This window comes from Drosophila kikkawai, chromosome X (genome assembly GCF_030179895.1).
Source record: "Drosophila kikkawai strain 14028-0561.14 chromosome X, DkikHiC1v2, whole genome shotgun sequence".
NCBI lineage: Eukaryota > Metazoa > Arthropoda > Insecta > Diptera > Drosophilidae > Drosophila > Drosophila kikkawai.
Genome location: NC_091733.1, coordinates 7,187,150 through 7,205,987, shown reverse-complemented (window position 1 = coordinate 7,205,987; position 18,838 = coordinate 7,187,150). Strand labels below are relative to the sequence as shown.

Genomic DNA, 18,838 nt, shown 5'->3' with positions numbered 1-18,838 from the left:
GTCGATCGACAAGTCAGTCAAACGCTACACGAATAGTCATCTCTAGTCCAGTGGCAAAAGCTTCTACCGACTCTTCGCTTGCCATAAAGTCAGAGTCTCCCTCTGTTTCAAAGCCGGAATTCCTGAGGGTGACACGCTCTAGCAGCCACAAAATGGCATCCGCTGAAAAACCAACGGCCGAACAGCCAACGGCCGAACCGCCAACGGCCGCAACCGTGTCGTTGCGCAAATTCATAGCCGCCAGCGATCGTGTGAGCATTTTTGAAGCAAAGATCAATACTCCAGGTCAAACTTCCCCGTCCCTACATCTGCTACAAGTCCGCCTGCAACAAGTGAGAGCCTTATGGGACAAGGTAGAGACGGAGTACGACATGTGCTCCGATCTAATTGCCCAATAAGGATCCCTCGAAATGGTGTCCGTGCTGCAGAGCAAATATGACTATTGCTATTCGGTGTATGAGTCATGTTCTGCAGAGATCAGTGCGACAATTGACAGTGACACGCCTCAAGCCGTGCAACCACCCTCCCAGCCAATCATTTCCTCCGGTTGCCGCTTATCTCCCTGCGATACAGAAGTCTTCGACGGGGACTACCTTCGATGGCCCACTTTCCGGGACCTATTCACGGCAGTCTATGTCAACAACCCCAGGCTGACACCGGTCGAGAAGCTCTTCCATCTTCTCACGAAGACGAGCGGCGAAGCGAAAGCCATCGTCTCCAAATCCCCGCTCACAAATGACGGGTTCGCCTCTGCGTGGGAAGCGCTTCAAGACCGTTTCCAAAACAAACGACTTCTAGTCAACAGCCAACTCAAGCTTCTGTTCAACTTGAGTTCCATCTCCCAAGAATCTGGTCATGCGCTGAAAGAGCTGCAGTCCACGATTCAGGGGTGTTTGACAGCGCTAGCACATTCCCAAATATCCACGGACAACTGGGATTGTCTGCTGGTGTTTCTGTGCGCAAGTAAGCTGCCGAAAGTTACCCTTTCGCTATGGGAACAGTCCCTAACGTCGAAATCCGACATTCCGGCTTGGGAAGAGATGAACACCTTCCTAAGCGAAAGATATCGCACCTTAGAGGCCATCGAGGACATGAAGCCGACTCAAGCAGTCCCGAAAAAGCTTCAGTCCTTCGAAACAAAAGTCAGCACCAAACCAAAAGGGTGTGACTTATGCTCCAAGGAGAATCATCCAGTACGCTTATGCCCGCGCTTTCTCCAAATGTCCGTCGACGCGCGTTCCGGCTACATAAAAAAGAAGCAGCTCTGTCTCAATTGTTTTGCGAGAGGCCACCAGCTCCGTGACTGCACGAGCACGCACAGCTGTTTCACTTGTAAAGGGAGACATCATACTCTGCTACATCGTAATGCAACTCCTGCAAATTCAAGATCCTCTACGCCCTCTGCTCAGCTCTCTTCAGGACCCTCCAGCAGTAATGCATCGACGAGCAATCCCACGGTGCAAAATTACTTCGCCTCTGGCACTACAGCCGTTCTTCTGAGCACGGCAATTATCGATGTGTGCCATCTCGGCACGAACTACCGAGCACGAGCCTTAATCGACTCGGGATCCGAGGCGACTTTCATTTCCGAACGCCTCTTCAATTTGATCAAGCTGCCATTCCGCAGCATCCAAACTCAAGTCTCCGGGCTGAACCAATCCGTTTCGGCGAAGTCTACCAGACTCTGCCATTTTCAAGTGCGATCTCCTACTAAGCCGGGTCTCCAGTTAGACACCGCAGCCTACGTCCTTCCGGCATTGGCGGGCAAATTGCCCTCATATCCAATAGCTCGGGATTCTTTGAAAGACCTGCCCGCTCTCCAATGGGCAGACCCCAAATTCTACGAGAGTCCGCAAATTGATGTTCTAATCGGGGCCGACATTTTACCTTCGGTCATGCTGAGTGGCACGCGAGGAAACATTTGCGGCTCTCTACTAGGCCAAGAGACCATTTTCGGATGGGTGCTTACGGGGCCGATCTCCCAGGTGAACTCAAACAGAGTCGCATCCTTCACGACTCAAGTACACCAAGTAGGTGACGAGGCACTGGACACGCTTCTCAGCAAGTTCTGGGAGGTGGAAGATCTACCAGTCCAGATGGTAAAGGAGTCGGATTCCTATTGCGAGAGGAACTTTCTCCAAACGACGAAGAGAGACGCAAGCGGGAGGTACGTGGTGACGCTCCCGTTCTGCGACCCCGTAAATTCTGGATTCAATCTAGGGTATTCGAGGTCCATCGCGTTAGCTCAGTTTCTCCGAAACGAAAATCGGTTAAAAAGAGACTTTCCCCTAAAAGAGCAATATGACAGCGTGATTCAGGAATATCTGGATCTGGGTCATATGAAAGAAGTTCCGTCGACTCACAATTCTCCTATCTACTACCTTCCACATCATGCGGTGATCAAGCCCGAAAGCACCACTACAAAGCTTCGCGTTGTATTTAACGCTTCAAGCCCTTCAGCAAATGGAACCAGTTTAAATGATATTCTTCATGCTGGTCCAGTCCTGCAATCCGATCTGACTATTCAGATCCTGAAGTGGCGATGCTTCCAATATGTCTTCAGTGCGGACATTACTAAAATGTACCGTCAGATTTGGGTCGATTCCAAGCACACACCCTTTCAAAGAATTCTGTTCCGAAATAAGGAAGGAGATATCCGAGACTTCGAGTTACAGACAGTTACTTTCGGGGTCAACTGCGCGCCCTTCTTGGCTATCCGAGTGCTGCAACAGCTAGCAAAGGACGTCCAAGGGCCATTTCCACAGGCCAGCCGCATTATTCAGCATCACATGTATGTCGATGACGTGCTGGCCGGCGCAAATTCCGTAAAAGACGCCCAAGATTCGGTCCAAGAATTGCGAGCAGCTCTGAGTTCCGCTGGATTTCCATTAAGAAAATGGACTTCTAACAATAAGAGCATACTAAGCAATATTCCAGCTGAGCACCTTCTCCATAGCGAGTTCCTCGATATCGATGCCGAAAGCACGGCCAAGACGCTTGGTATGCGATGGAGGGCAAAGTCCGACGAGTTCTATTTCGTCCCTCCAGACCTAATAGTGGAACCCTCCTACACCAAGCGGGAAGTTTTATCCCAAATCGCTAAGTTGTTCGATCCTGCCGTTCATCATCCGTTCCAAAATGTTTATGCAGGAGATTTGGTTGCAAGACTTAGGCTGGGATGACAAGCTTCCCACGCACATGAGTCAGAGATGGCAGTCGTTTCTCAGAGAATATTCCGACCTCAACAAGATCCGCGTTCCAAGGTGGGTTGGGTACCAGCCAGAGGTCATCGTAGAGCATCACGGCTTCTGTGACGCGTCGCAGAAAGCCTATGGAGCTGCTATCTACGTCCGCGTCGAGATGGGTCACCAGATCTTGACTCGTCTGCTGACAGCCAAGACACGAGTGGCTCCGGTGAAAACCGTGTCCCTCCCCCGGCTAGAGCTCTGTGGAGCGGTGCTTTTAACCGAAATGGTGACAGCAATCCTTCCGCATTTGCCTACCGCCAGTTCCGACCTCCGCTGCTGGACAGATTCCACGATCGTCCTAGCCTGGTTACGTAAGCCTGCTTGCAACTGGACTACGTTTGTGGCCAACAGAGTTGCCAAGATCACTCAGGCAACACCAGTCGACTGTTGGGCACATGTTCCCTCCGAACAAAACTCCGCCGATTTAGCCAGTCGAGGCGTACCCCTGATCGACCTAGCGGATAGCAAACTTTGGTGGCAAGGACCAGAGTGGCTGCAAGGGCCTCGTGAGCTATGGCCTGCCCAAAATGCCATCGATCCGACCGAATTAGAACAGCGTGCAGTCAAGGTGCATTTCAGCAAGACCCCGTCCGAAGAATATCTTGAGCGTTTCTCCAAACTGGACAAAGCTCTGCGGGTCTTAACGTACGTTCTGCGATTCCTTAAACGCTGCCGCAAGAGCTCGATCTCGCCCGCTCCACGACCCACAAGTGATGAAATCCGGGAGGCAGAAAGAGTTTTAATCTCGATTGCGCAGCGCAGAGCATATGGCCAAGAGCAGAAGCATCTGGCCGAGAAAAGGTCCCTTCCAGTGTCCAGTCCGATTGCGAACTTGTTTCCGTTTATCGACCAACACGGCCTCCTAAGAGCATGCGGTCGCCTTACTGCTGCCAAAGGGTTGCAGTATGACGAACGCCATCCAATAATACTTCCCTATGACTGCAGACTGGCTCGCCTTCTCATCCAATTTGCTCACTAGATTACTCTTCATGGCGGTAGTCAATTAATTGTACGCCTGATCCGATCGAAGTATTGGATTCCTAAAATCAAGAATCTGGTGAAGGCTGTGGTGAATCCGTGTAAAATTTGCACGATTTACAAGAAGCGACTTCAAACACAGCTGATGGGCGATTTTCCGACAGCCAGAGTTTCCTTCTCGAGGGCTTTCACGTACACGGGCGTCGATTACGCCGGCCCTTTCGAGATCAAAAACTATACAGGGAGAGCGTGTCTCATAACAAAGGGTTATGTTTGTGTGTTTTTCTACGAAGGCTATCCATTTGGAACCCACTTCCGATCTGACAACCGAGAAGTTTCTAGCGGCCTTTGCTCGTTTCGTAGCGAGGCGCGGTTGTCCTCAGCGGGTCCATTCGGATAATGGCAAGACCTTTGTGGGGGCAGCAACTCTGCTTTCTCGAGACTTCCTACAAGCCGTCAAGGAGTCTGTGACTGATGCATACAGCCATCAGGGGCTCGTATGGCGATTTATTCCACCAGGGGCTCCACATATGGGGGGTCTATGGGAAGCGGGCGTCAAGAGTTTTAAGACTCTGTTTTACAAAGCTTCCGCGACCCGCAAGTACGCTTTCGAGGAACTTGCGACGCTCCTCGCAAAGATTGAGGCTTGCCTCAACTCAAGACCCCTCTCCCCGATGTCCGAAGATCCCTCAGACTTGCTGGCCCTCACACCGGGCCATTTTCTTGTTGGAGGACCGTTGCTCTCCACGGTGGAGCCCGAGATAAAGGGCGAAGCCAAATCGATACTCAATCGATGGCAACATTTAAAGGCCCAACATCAGCAGTTCAGTGTTCGGTGGAAAGAGGATTATCTAAAGGAACTCCACAAACGCTACAAATGGCAATATCCGACCCGAAACCTCCAAATCGGCGACATGGTAGTCGTCAAGGAGGACAATCTTCCATCCGACGAATGGCGGCTCGGCAGAATCAGTTCTGTCTTCCCAGGAGCCGATGACCTCATCCGAGTTGTGCAGATCCGCACCGCTCGTGGGACTATTAAGCGCCCAGTCCATAAGGTCATACTTCTTCCTGCGGAGGATCAAGTATCCTCCGTTCCCAGGGACTAGGGCTTCTCAATTTCCGAGGTCCGACGTTTCGTGCTACCCCTGCTAACACTTCGTTTTTTCTTTTTTCTATTCATCGCAGGACACGTTTTTTGTACAATGGCTCCACGTCCTCGCACCGCCCAGTCCTTGGAAAGCAGACGTTCCCGAGGTACTCAGTCCTACCGCTGCCGAGTCTGCCGGGGAATCCATCCTCTTCGGAAGTGCAAGAGGTTCCGAAAGCTGAGCGCCGAGAAGCGCCTCCGAGCAGTACTTATTAATAAGTACTGCTCAAATTGCCTCGCCCACCAACATTCCGAGGGGACCTGCCGCAGCCAGGACGGCTGCAAGAAGTGTGGAGGGAGCCATCACACCTTGCTCCACATGCACGAGGAACGGGCGCCCGAACGCACACCCCAGCCAACGGCGTCACCATCACGCCCTTCACGCAAGCCTGTCCAACCCACCAGGTCGCATCCTCGCCATTCCGCCAGGTCCGCCTCTCGCTCTTCATCGCCAATTCGGGTCGCCATTGAGCGTCCACGTCCGGAGGTCTCCGCTCCGTCTACGTCGGTGGCCACGTTGGTTCGTCAGAAGACGGTCCACATACTGCCGACAGCCATCGTCGTGGTCGATACTGGATCCTGTACGTTCGAGACCGCGGCGATGATCGATCCTTGTATGGCGGTGAGCAGCATCGACCGATCGCTGGCGGCCGCTTTCCGGCTGCCTCTCACCAGGCTGGGAGACGACGAGGTCTGTTCGGCTGAAGCTGGACCCGAGCCTCAAGATCCGGACTCCCATTCGGGCTCTGAATGACTCCACTCGGGCTAAGTTCGACGACATCCGCCTTGCGGATGAACAATTCCACCGCCCGGCAACCATCTCCCTCGTGTTGGGCGCAGATGTGTTTGCCAAACTGATCCAACCGGGGTTCCTGAAACTCGAGGATGGCTTGCCGGTTGCTCAGAGCACCGTTTTCGGATGGACCGTTTCCGGAGCTGTTCTGGAGTCATGATCCTGATTCCTTTTGCTAGCGCAAGGGGGGGGAGAATGTTCACGCCAGAAAGGCGTGAAGTTTTGAGCGGCAGTGTAAGCGGCCAGCGCTTGCGCTCAAGCTTGTGCTCCCGCTCACTGTGTCCTCCGCTCTTCCCGTCTCCCTCTCTTTCGCTGCTCTCCAGCAGCGAACTCACCACTCCGCGGTCCCTGCAGCCTTGTTCTCCATGTAATCTAAGTTAGTTTTTAACACAGAAGTGAAGCAATAAAGTGTAGTGAAACGAAGCTGCCCCCTCTCGCCTACTATTTTTGGACATTTCTTCCTTGTGGGATTCAGCAGCCTCCAGCCCAACGATTCCGACGACCACCACCTCAAAGAAGGACGACCACTTGTTTTGGCCATTCCGCCCCCTCCAGTTTATCAGATAACACGTCTTCTCTCTCAGAAGAATAAAAACGGAAGAGGAAGTGACCACGCAGAATATAGTGTGGACGTCTCTTATTAGTTGTGTTTTTGCCACGACACACTAATATCGATATCAAGGGTGTTCTTCAAATGATATATCGATATTAAGGGTCTTCTAACAATAATAAATCCATATATTATATTTTCTCCATATAAAACATATATATTAAATATTATATTTTCTTCCCCATACAAAGACATTTACATACAACATTTGAAAAAAAATAAACATATATATAAAACAAGAAAATCAAAATATAATAAATAAAGAACAAAATATTGTGAGAAAAAAAATTTTGTAAACCAGTGTCCGTATTTTTTTGTGTATTTTATTGGTGCGCCTTACATAGTTCCGTCGCTGCCGCGACATCTACATACATACATACTCAAGAGCTTTTACATTGCCGGCAGCGCATCCCAACGAATATTGAGTTGGGAAAAAAGGTGTCAGGTGTTCCAATCCTACTATTCCGATCTAGTTACTTTTTTTGGCTTTATAATTAATATTTTTATTAATTAATAATTAATCAATAAATTGATCATTAAATACTTTTAAAGTTTTGCACTCGATTAAATATCCGCAATTGTCAAGGGTACTCCATTGGGTTATTTTATTTAATACGAAAATAATAAACAACTCGGCATTTCCGTCCAGCAATTAGTTATTTGGTCAAATAAATTTCAATTCTCGTCGCATTTGCTCCAATTAATATTGATTCCGTCGCTTCTACTTCAAGTAAATTTTTTCCAGTTTATTTACTTGCAATTCTGAGATTGGTTAATTCCACCATCCACCATCCACCATCCATATTCGTTTCGTTTTTACCGTCTCACATTTCTACTTCTTCGATTTAGTTGACGGTATTGGGAGCAAATAAGTCTAACATTCGAATTCTACGGCATATTCTTGCAATCCATATTCGCAATCCTTTATTTTGGGAATTCTGCTCAATCCAGCAGCTTCATTTACCTAGTTAGTCGGTCACTCCTATCAAGTCTTAAACCAATCCAAAAATGTCAGAAGGACAAGAATCAATTCCCCAAGACGCGAGTCAGAAGAGGGAGGGAGCGAGTTATGATTCAATCCTGGGTGGTGGTCCGGAGTAGATGTTTAAATGTCCTTTCTCAATTTAGTAAAGAAGTAATTCCAACTCGCCAGTTTGAGTTTCGTTTTTCGAATGAATAATATATTATTCAGCGGTGGCCAAGTTGCCTCCGCTGCCGAATTGTACAAAAGTCTTATTTACTAATACATAAAGTGCTTAAGTCAAAGAAATAAACAAATATAGTTTCCAGTGAATTCAGCCCAAGTGGCTGCTCGTGTCATGTTTCCTGTTGAGAGAGAGGTTGGGGCATCCTGTTGCGGCGTCAGCGGAATCGATGTAGGGCAACGACTCAAGTGGTCGTTGCCCGGCTTTGGTCGATGTTGGATTGCAACATATGTATGTAAATAATTTAGCGATACAGAAACTGCTGACTTCGTCTGGCCGCTGCCCATGCAGTAACCATCCCGTTAGCGTACCAATTCTAGGGTAGCTCTGGGAGGTTTAGCCGGCGGGTTGTTGCCTACCGACTGGTCGGTAACTAGCGCAGTTAGCGCCTTCCAGAGATGGAAGCCAAAGGTGGGAACCGAGTCCGAGAGACACGGGGGCTGGACCCTCAAGTAATTTGAGATCCAAAGCCAAAAGCGCATTAGATGGAATTTTGCTTGAGTTCATAGCAACTAGCGACCGTCTCAGCAAATTCGAAAGCCAGATTTTTACGGTAACCCCTTTCGAGCCTAGTTCGTTTACCTTAAAGTTCCGTCTGGATCAGGTACAGTCCTTATGGGAAAAGGTTGGACAGGAGTATGAGACCGCTTCCAAAGCAGCTCTGCGCGAGGGAGGTAGCGGAAATCTTCCGCTACTTCAAAATAAATACGAGCACTGCTATGCGGTGTACGAAAGCTGTGCTTCCAAGTTGAACGAAGACATCGACCGTCTGTCCGTCTCCACTTCACAGGCAAGAACAGCTCCGCCGACAGACACATTCTCAAGGGGTTGCAGTCTTCCGCCATGCGACACAGAGATCTTTGACGGAGATTATCTGCGCTGGCCCACCTTTCGTGACCTGTTTACGGCCATTTACGTAAACAATTCAAGGCTAACTCCAGTGGAAAAGCTGTTCCACTTAAACGCCAAAACTAGCGGCGAAGCTCACGCCATTGTGGCCAAGTCTCCGCTGACTAATGATGGGTTCCAATCCGCGTGGTCAGCGCTTCAGGATCGCTTTGAAAACAAGCGATTGTTGGTAAACAGCCTATTTAAAATCCTGTTTAGTCTTTCGACCAGTGAATCAGGCACGGCCTTGAAAGATCGGCAGAGCACAATCCAAGGGTGCTTGATAGCCCTCGAGCATTCACAAATTTCCACGGAAAATTGGGACTGCCTTCTAATTTTTCTAATCTCCTCCAAGTTGCCGAAGGTCACTCTCTCGTTATGGGAGCAGTCCTTGACCAATAAGTCCGCAATCCCAGCCTGGGAAGAAATGAATTCCTTTCTCGAGGAGAGATATCGAACGTTGGAAGCAATTAAGGATGTCCGACCCAATTCTTCCAGCACACAGCATTCAAGGGAGCCCAGAAGTGCACAGCCAAGGAGGGTAAATACCTTCGAGACACAAGTCGGGCCACGCGCACGATTTTGTGATTTCTGCTCCAGAGAGCCTCATCCAGTTCGGCTTTGTCCTCGCTTTCTCCAGATGACTCAACCACAAAGAGCAGCATACATTAAACAAAAAAGATTGTGCCTTAACTGCTTTGCGAGGGGACATAATCTTCGTGAATGCCCGAGCAGGCATAGTTGCTTCACATGCAGGGGACGGCATAATACGCTCTTGCACAAAGATACTCCGTCTAATGCTGTTAGCACAGCGCCGGCTCACCCTCCTGAGCAGCCCATCTCGAACACTTCGGTTCCTTTCGCCTCCAACCAGTAGGGAGTACTTCTAGGTACGGCCATAGTTCATGTGTGCCATCGAGGAGAGAATTTTCCAGCCCGTGCCCTGATAGATTCAGGTTCCGAAGGCATGTTCATTTCCGAGAGGCTTGCCAACCAGATCAAACACCCATTTCAAGCCGTAACAACAAGAGTCACAGGGCTGAACCAAGCCGATTCCGGTGTCTCTCAAAAAATGTGTCATTTCCAGATGGGCACTTCGGCCAAACCAATGCTCAAGATCGACACTACGGCGTTTGTGCTGCCGAACCTGGCCGGCAATCTTCCGACAAGCACAATTGATCGCAGCATTCTTGATAGGCTGCCCAATATGCCATTGGCAGATCCGTCGTTTTTCCAGCCATCTCAGATAGACCTTCTTCTAGGTGCGGATATTCTTCCGTCTGTCCTGCTATCAGGCTGGAGGCCAAACGTATGCGGGTCTTTATTAGCGCAAGAGACCATTTTCGGGTGAATTTTGACCGGCCCAGTGTCTTCAACCACTAGTAGGGTTTCGTCTTTTACCACACAGATATCCATAGAGTCCGAAGCAACCATGGAAATGGATCTCCCATGTAGACTGGTAAAGGAGACGGACAAGTTGTGTGAAGACTTTTTCGTCCGAACAACTACCAGATCCTGCGACGGGAAATATATAGTATCCCTGCCCTTCAAGGATTCAGAGCACATTGACTTGGGGCATTCGAGGAGTTCCGCACTCGCACATTTTCTGAGGAATGAGATTCGCTTGAAGAAGGAGCCCGCTCTCAAAGACACTTATGACTCAGTGATCCAAGAATATATCGATCTTGGCCATATGAAGCCGGTGCCTCCGAATACCGACAAGATAAATTTCTATCTACCCCATCACGCAGTATTCAAGCCCGAAAGTGCGACCACGAAAGTTCGCGTAGTTATCAACGCATCCAGTCCTTCTTCCAATGGGAACAGCCTTAATGACATTCTGTATCCAGGGCCAGTACTGCAGTCCGATCTCACTCTTCAAATCCTGAAGTGGCGGACGTTTAAATTCGTTTTCAATGCCGACATCACCAAGATGTATCCGTTTCAGAGAATCCTCTTTCGAAATAGCCAAGGGGTTATATCCGACTTCGAGCTTCAGACGGTCACGTTTGGAGTGAATTGTGCCCCTTTCCTGGCCCTACGAACACTGCAACAATTGTCCGACGATGTCAACGCCCAATATCCACGGGCGTCGCATATAATTTCAAATTATATGTATGTCGACGATGTGCTAGCAGGAGCCCATACAGAAGCTGAAGCTATTTTAGCCATTCAGGAGCTGCAAGCAGCTCTGACCTCAGCTGGATTCCCTCTCCGCAAGTGGATATCGAATGAACGTGCACTCCTTAAAGCACTTCCTAAAGAGCATCTACTTTCGACTGATTTTCTTGATCTCGAAGAGGTCAGCACCACTAAGACATTGGGAGTACGGTGGAACGCTACGACGGATGAGTTCTATTTTGTCCCAACAGAGGTCACCATTCAGGCAAACTATTCGAAACGACGTCTTATCCCAAATCGCGAAATTGTTCGACCCAGCTGGGTGGCTCTCCCCATTTGTGGTTCAGGCCAAAATCCTGATGCAGGATATCTGGTTAGCCAGCGTCGAATGGGATGACTTTCTTCCTGCAGAACTACTACATCGCTGGCATGATTTCCTTCGGAGCTACAGTTTCCTCCACCAAGTTCGCATCCCGCGTTGGGTACATTTCCAACCAGGTGTACAAGTCCAAATCCATGGTTTCTGCGATGCTTCCCAAAAGGCTTATGGCGCAGCAATTTACGTTCGTATCCAGCGTGATGGAATCATCTCATCAAATCTTCTAACGTCAAAGACCAAAGTCGCTTTGGTAAAAACCGTCTCGCTCCCGCGTCTAGAACTGTGTGGAGCCGTCCTTCTGGCAGACTTGTGGACTGCAATTCTGCCTCAGATTCCTTTCGGTCGTATAGAATCTTTTCTATGGACTGATTCCACTATTGTGCTGGCATGGTTGAACAAGCCACCATGTCAGTGGACGACCTTCGTCGCAAATAGAGTCACAAAAATCGCTCAAAATACTGATGCCAGCCAGTGGTCTCACGTGCGTTCCGAGCACAACCCAGCAGATCTAGCCAGTCGTGGAGTAGCGGCTGAAGAGTTAGCTACCAGTGAGCTATGGTGGCATGGGCCTTCCTGGCTAACTCAGCCACAAGACTCCTGGCCTGCACCTTATGAATCAGTTTCCGACATCGACATCGAGAAGCGACCCATACGTTGCCATTTAGCATGCCCGGAGCAGGACATGCTTGAGCGGTTCTTCAAGCTCGACAAGGCAATACGACTTTTCGCCTATGTTCAGCGCTTTATCCAGCGCGCGCAAAAACGACCTATTCCAGGCGAGCTGCAGCTATCCAATACAGAGATTTCCACAGCTGAGCGACTCCTAATTTTCATGACCCAGCGCAGACACTTTGCGCTTGAATATGCCTGTCTGAGCCAAAAGCGGCCAATTCCAGCATCCAGTTTAAGAACATGAATCCTTTCCTTGATCCTCACGGCCTCATCAGGGCGTGTGGACGGGTGACGGCCTCCGAAGTCCTCCAATATGATGAACGGCATCCGATCTTTCTTCCATACAACTGTCAGTTGGCGCGACTCCTCGTATCCTTTACGCATCGCAAATCCTTGCACGGCGGTAATCAGCTAATGGTACGCCTGATCCGCTCAAAATTCTGGATGTTAAGGGTCAAGTACTTAGTCAAGTCAGTAATTTTCTCCTGCAAAATATGTGTGATCCACAAAAAGAAGTTGCAGACTCAACTCATGGGCGAATTACCGAAAGAAAGAACGTCCTTTTCGCGGCCCTTTACGTACACAGGCATGGATTATGCCGGACCGTTTGACATAAAGAACTACACCGGGAGAGCCTGCCTGATTACCAAGGGCAATGTGTTGGTGTTTGTATGTTTCTCCACGAAGGCCATTCATTTAGAGCCTACTTCTGACCTCACAACAGAGAAATTTCTCGCAGCATTCGCACGATTCGTCTCGCGAAGAGGGTGCCCTCGACAAGTTCAGTCGGACAATGGGAAGACCTTTGTTGGTGCAGCCGCAGTGCTGTCACGTGAATTTCTGCAAGCTGTCAAGGAGTCCGTGACGAATGCTTATTGTCACCAGGAACTCCTTTGGCAATTCATACCCCCAGGAGCCCCGCACATGGGAGGATTGTGGGAAGCTGGAGTTGAAAGCTTCAAGACGTTGTTTTATAAATCCACAGCCACTCGAAAGAATACGTTCGAAGAACTTTCCACATTGCTGGCCAAGATTGAGGCCTGTCTAAATACGCGTCCCGATGCTTGATGTCCGAAGACCCCACAGACTTGTTAGCACTCACGCCAGGTCATTTTCTAGTGGGTGGACCCCTTCTTGCCACCGTCGAACCCGAAATTAAGGGTGCGTCCACTTCGATTATCAACCGGTGGCAGCACCTTAAGGCCCTTCATCAGCAATTCCGCCTGAGATGGAAAGAAGAGTACCTCAAGGAGCTCCATAAGCGAACAAAGTGGCAAGTCCCCACAAGAAATCTCGAGGTGGGCGAGATGGTTATAATCAAGGACGATAATCTGCCATCCAATGAGTGGCGGCTCGGCAGGATTGATTCCGTGTTTCCCGGACCCGTTGGTCATGTCTGAGTAGTGAATATTCGTACTGCTCGGGGGATCGTTAAGCGCCCTGTCACAAAAGTCGTATTGCTTCCGGGGGCGACCTCCGAAAAATCTCAGTAACTAGCAGTATCCTCACTCCGTAGTTTGTTTCTTTCGCTAGTTCTAAGTCATATTTTCGACTCCATACTAATTCCTTCTTCTGTATCCTACTCCAGGTTATAAACAATGTTCCCACGTCTACGTAGCGCCGTCGAAATGGAGAGCAGGCTAACACGAGGTATTAATTCCTACCGTTGCCGAGTCTGCCACGGAGTCAACCCTCTACGGAAGTGCCGCAGATTCTTGCTGTTCAGCCACCGTCGGCTCGAAAACGAACGCCCATGTCCGGCTCGATCTCGTTTTCAAAGTGGAGCCGCACGTGCGCGTCCGCACTTCGATCCGACAGTTGGATGAGACTGTGCGGGCTTACTTCAAGGACATCACCTTAGCTGACGAACGTTTCTACCTTTCGGCTACGATCTCCGTCGTCCTGGGCGCGGATGTGTACCCTAAAGTGATGCAGCCTGGGTTCCTGAAGGTGCAGGATGAATTGCTGGTGGCCCAAATCACCGTATTTGGATGGGTCCTGTCCGGGGCCTGTCACACGCCGTAAGGAGGAGCAGACTATGTTGCAACCCTAGTGATTGCAAGGGGGCGGAATGTTCAGGTCAGGAGCTTTCGTTTCCCCCCCGCGCGACTCCGAAGTGCTCCCGCTTCTTCAAAGCTCCTCAGCGCGCTCTCGCTCTCAGCTTGCGCTCTTGCGCAGCTTGCGCTCTCGCTCTTTTAGCGGACGCTTCGACTCTGGGCGATCGGCGCACGGCTAAGCGGCCGCCCCCGCTCTCCTAGGTTCTGATCTCTCACTCCCGCTTGTATATTTTAATTACCTATGTGAACTCGAATAAAGCGGACCAAGTCCACGCATGAATATTGAAATAACCACGCCCACTTTCAAGATTATAAAAAGTATTTGCTTTCTGAAGAGTCTGTGATAGGGTCAATGGCAATGATACGATCTTCAAGTCATGTAGTATCTACTATTAGGCTATTAGGTGTAATAAAATTATACTTAATAGTAAAGATGATAAAAGAATTATAGATTCTAATAAAATGGGGACTATGGCATATGGACATTATAAAATAGAAGAAAAAGATTCAGAATGTAAAATAGCTGAATTAGATGTAAGTATTTTCGAATGGAATGAGAAAATAAAAAAAATTGAATATTGTACAAATAGGAGTAATTCAGAACAAAAAAAAATTAGAAGAATATTTACGAAAAAGAGAAGAGCAATTTAAATATATATAATAAGAAAATCTCATGATTTTAAATAAAAAGTAGTTAGATAATATAGTATAATAAACAAGTACAATTTTAATTAAGAAAACATTTTAAAACATGTAAAAACTTAATTCTAAGAACAAATGTATATTTTTTTAAACAATATTAATTTTTGAACAATTAAAAATGATTAGTTTTATTAATTTATATTTATTACATTATATTTTTAAGAACAATTGTATATTTCTTTAACAATATTAATTTTTGAACAATTAAAAATGATTAGTTTTATTTATTTATGTTTATATTTATAATATTATATTTTTAAGAACAATTGCTAGTGAACACTGCCCCAACTAAGTATGTGCTAACTAATTTCACAAAATCATCATCGAATTCATCAAATGAAGTCGAGTTTTTAATGAATTTACCAAACTCAAACAAAATATTGAGGATAGAATTTAATTTTGAAATTTTGGAAGATACAGAAATTTATAAGAACATATCCTCAACTGTGATTAATGAAGAAAAAGAGAAATTAAGTGAAAGTGAAAGTGAAAATATGGTGCCTTCACTGCTACAAATTTCATCAACCACACCTTCATCACCCTCACAAATTTTCATCGAGGACGGAGAAGGAGGAGCAATACCGACTTCAGCGCTAGAAACAACCCGCATTAGTGGAAATAATGATGATGATGATGGAACAACAACAACAATTAACCCTTCACCAATTTTAATAGAGGACGGAGAAGAACAATCAACAACGTTGGAACCTATTTCACCTTCTACTATCGGAAATTATTCAACTACACCTCAAAATATAGAAGAAGGAATATCTACTTTCACAACTCTTGTGATGACCAGTGAAAAGGTATTCCCTAATAGTTCAACATATGAAACAGAAACTTCAACTACTATTTCTACTACTTCTACTACTATAACTACAACTACAGAGAAAACTATGGCTTTAAACAAAATTTAATAATCCAAGGGAAAAAAATAAGTGGTCATTTTGATTTAGGTCACAGAGGGGCTAAAAGATATTTTATTATTTCGTATTCAAATGGTAAGGTGGGCATTAAGTGTCACTATAGATCTAGATTAGTTCAGACTTCAAATACTGATAATAAAAAAATAAATAATATTCCTCCATCAACACTTAGAATAAATTGCTTTGAATTTGCTGAAGCGTTAACGCAAGAAGCTCTTATTAATGAAAGAAGGAAAGGTAAGAAAATTAGAACACAGATTTCAAGCGAAGCAGATCAACGAATTGCAGTAAAAAACAGGTATCAGGATATAAATTATGGTTTTTTAAGTGATGAACCACAAGTGCGTGATATTAGAAATGATAAAGCAGAAAAAATAAATGCAATCTATTTGAAAAAGAGAAATATATCGGCCAGACGGTTAGATGATTATTTAAATAGAAAAGAAACACAAATTTCAAACGTTGAAATAAAGGTTTGGAGGAGAAGTTATTGTCGGACTCGAGGGGAAGAAGAGTTAGCGGGGGCGAAACTACGGGTACTAACTACAATTTGTTGGGCGGAACCCGGGGTTACCTGGTTCCTAAAAAGTGACTTGACTGCTTGTGATTACAATCGCAATCGGCGGCTGAGTGACTTCTCCACTGCCGTGGTCCGCTTTATATAGGCCCTGGCGAGGCTTCAGTGTGGCCAAAGTCGATGCGGGAACTTGCCTTAACCAGTGTGGCCAGCGGTTGCGCGGTCCAGTGTGCTCGTTCGATAGTGGGGCGCTCGCGCGCGCGTTTAAATTTGAATTGTTCTTGCCTTTCTGTTTTCTTTAGATACGGGGGGCAATCCTCGGTATTAGTGTGCTGGATCTCCATGGAAGGCAGAGGCTTATGCCGCGGTTGGGCAGCTTCAGAATAATAAGGCCTGTTAGTAATGGCTCCAGACCATCTTTTTAGAGGATAATCTTTATCTTCGCTGTGATTTCGCGCTGTCGCTACCGCTCTCAGCTGGCCACTTGCGCGCTCTTTGGAAAGCGTTGACTGTGAAAGGAAAGGTCATTCATTCGCGTGAGCAAGCGGCGAGTCACAGTGAGTTGTTGCTGCTGCTGCCGTGTAAAAATCAATTCAGGCGGGCTCAGGCAGTTCACCTCTGGTGACCACCAGCGATAAGCCGGAATCATGCCCGTGGGAACGTTTGACGCCTGGGATGCGGCGGTCCTGATTAGCATCCTGGTGATCTCGGCGCTGATTGGCATCTACTACCGATACACGGGCGGCAAGCAGAAGACCACGCAGGAGTACCTGATGGCCAACCAGAGCATGACCACCTTTCCGGTGTCCTTCAGTCTCATGGCCAGCTTCATGTCCGCCATCTCGCTGATGGGCGTCTCCAACGAGTCGTACCAGTTCGGCACCATGTTCTGTGTGATAAACATTGCCTATTGGGTAAGCACACCCATCGCCGCCTACATCTTCCTGCCGGTGTTCTATCGAATGCGAACCACCAGTGTTTACGAGTACCTGGAGCGGCGCTTTGGTCAGGCCACGCGACTGTCCGCCTCGCTGGCCTTCACCATCCAAATGGTGCTCTACATGGGCATTGCCCTATATGCCCCGGCCCTGGCGCTGGAGGCTGTGACTGGGATACCACGGACGGCGGCCATTCTGGTTATAGGACTGGTATGCACTTTCTACTCTACTCTGGGCGGCCTGATGGCGGTCCTTATCACGGATGTGTTTCAATCGTTCCTCATGTTCGCCGCCATATACGCGGTGATAGCAGTGTCGGCGATTAAGGCCGGAGGTTTTGCCGCCATCTGGGAGGTGGCTGTGGAGCGGGGACGAGTGCAGTTCGACGACTTTTCGCTGGATCCCACAGTGAGGCACACCTGGTGGTCGCTCATCATTGGCGGCATGGTCACCTATCTGTCCCTGTACGGAGTCAACCAGACCCAGATCCAACGACTGCTTAGTGTGCGAAATCTGAAGAGCGCCCAGTCGGCTCTGTGGTGGAATCTGCCCATCCTGGGACTCTTGAGCTTCAGCACCATCTTCAGTGGACTGGCCATTTTCTACTATTATCGAGACTGTGATCCCCTGCTGGAGGGGCGCATCAAGTCGAGCGATGCCGCTGTTTGCTGTGGACACGATGGGTCAATACCCCTGGTTTTTCTTGGGTCAAGTTTTTTCCAGTTTCACTGTTGCTGCTTCAGCGGAATGTCGCTATCTTCGCTAGATTTCATAAGCAGGGCGGCGGCCATACTGTTTAGTGCTAGTGTATGGCTTTTCCTTGCGGCCAGGCCGAGATTAACTTGATTGGCGTCACAGATAGGGGCATTTTGCCCAGTTGGAGCTGGTGACAGAAGCAAGTCTGCTTCTGTTCTTCTCCGTCTTTTCTGTATTTTAACATTTAGAGGAGGTGGAGTGGCAGGATCAGCTTCTTGGTGCCCTGCGGAAGGGGATCCAGGAGGGGATGTGTGTGAAGTGAGCTCCTTATCAATGTCCATATCATTGTCAACGCCGCCGCGGTCCTTGATGTCTCCCTTCCTTTGAAGCAGAGGTCGTGGTGGATAGGCTGGAGATGAGCCTATTAGAAGATTAAACACTCCAACCTTGTACATTAAAACACTGCTGTAGCACATAATCTTTATAGGAGACACCTATACCTAATTCACGCTCACTTGGCAATTAAAGATCCCAGAAGCAAATGCTCTTCTTTTTCGTTCTTATCAAATATATTAATCATATATTATCTGCCCATAACCTCTAAATAAAGTATATAAAATAGCATTATAAGCAACAGTGCTGTATGAACTAAATAAATACAACAAGTTATTACTACCACACATTTCTTCCCGACCTCTCTTGATCTTATTGAAACATTATAAAATATGACTGAACTCTATATCTATAACTCTCTCTCACTTCGAAGCACTGAAATGACTCATTTAAATACAAAAATGATTTGCAAAATATTAAAAACACAAATTTCTAGGGCAAGCTTAATGCGAAATTATTTCTTCCCATTGTAGTTTCGCCATGTTGTTCTTACATCTCTGTTTTGATTGGCTAAACGTTTGTCACTGATTTTGCCTGGCAAAATGGCCGACTGCAAACGTCCACC

General features: G+C 47.7%; 5 protein-coding genes and 1 pseudogene across 5 annotated transcripts; all 6 read left to right on the top strand.

Moving 5' to 3' along the window:
* The first annotated feature begins 410 nt into the window (after nt 1–410).
* On the top strand, nt 411–3,182 carry LOC121501959 (uncharacterized). Its single transcript, XM_041774593.1, has one exon. The coding sequence runs from the start codon at nt 411–413 to the stop codon at nt 3,180–3,182; it is 2,772 nt and encodes a 923-aa protein (XP_041630527.1).
* A 16-nt stretch (nt 3,183–3,198) lies between these two features.
* Nucleotides 3,199–4,227, top strand: LOC138929220 (uncharacterized). The gene has a single exon (XM_070288537.1). It carries the CDS (start codon nt 3,199–3,201, stop codon nt 4,225–4,227), a length of 1,029 nt encoding a protein of 342 aa, XP_070144638.1.
* Nucleotides 4,228–4,495: 268 nt separating this feature from the next.
* On the top strand, nt 4,496–5,335 carry LOC138929219 (uncharacterized). The gene has a single exon (XM_070288536.1). It carries the CDS (start codon nt 4,496–4,498, stop codon nt 5,333–5,335), a length of 840 nt encoding a protein of 279 aa, XP_070144637.1.
* A 3,047-nt stretch (nt 5,336–8,382) lies between these two features.
* On the top strand, nt 8,383–12,288 carry LOC121501958 (uncharacterized). Its single transcript, XM_041774592.2, has 6 exons — nt 8,383–8,436; nt 8,574–9,413; nt 9,960–10,181; nt 10,281–11,315; nt 11,405–11,556; nt 11,841–12,288. Exons 1-6 carry the CDS (start codon nt 8,383–8,385, stop codon nt 12,286–12,288), a joined length of 2,751 nt encoding a protein of 916 aa, XP_041630526.2.
* Nucleotides 12,285–13,112, top strand: LOC121501957 (uncharacterized). Its single transcript, XM_041774591.1, has one exon. The coding sequence runs from the start codon at nt 12,285–12,287 to the stop codon at nt 13,110–13,112; it is 828 nt and encodes a 275-aa protein (XP_041630525.1).
* Nucleotides 13,113–16,686: 3,574 nt separating this feature from the next.
* On the top strand, nt 16,687–17,950 carry LOC108080210 (putative sodium-dependent multivitamin transporter; annotated as a pseudogene).
* The last annotated feature ends 888 nt before the right edge of the window (nt 17,951–18,838 follow it).

Coding starts and splice junctions, on each gene's coding strand:
- LOC121501958 (XM_041774592.2), top strand. CDS start 8,383: ATGGAAGCCAAAGGTGGGAACCGAGTCCGAGAGACACGGGGGCTGGAC. Junction 10,182..10,280: donor TATCAGGCTGGAGGCCAAAC/GTATGCGGGTCT, acceptor TTTACCACACAG/ATATCCATAGAGTCCGAAGC. Junction 11,316..11,404: donor AAATTGTTCGACCCAGCTGG/GTGGCTCTCCCC, acceptor TTCTTCCTGCAG/AACTACTACATCGCTGGCAT.
- LOC121501959 (XM_041774593.1), top strand. CDS start 411: ATGGTGTCCGTGCTGCAGAGCAAATATGACTATTGCTATTCGGTGTAT.
- LOC138929219 (XM_070288536.1), top strand. CDS start 4,496: ATGTTTGTGTGTTTTTCTACGAAGGCTATCCATTTGGAACCCACTTCC.
- LOC121501957 (XM_041774591.1), top strand. CDS start 12,285: ATGAATCCTTTCCTTGATCCTCACGGCCTCATCAGGGCGTGTGGACGG.
- LOC138929220 (XM_070288537.1), top strand. CDS start 3,199: ATGAGTCAGAGATGGCAGTCGTTTCTCAGAGAATATTCCGACCTCAAC.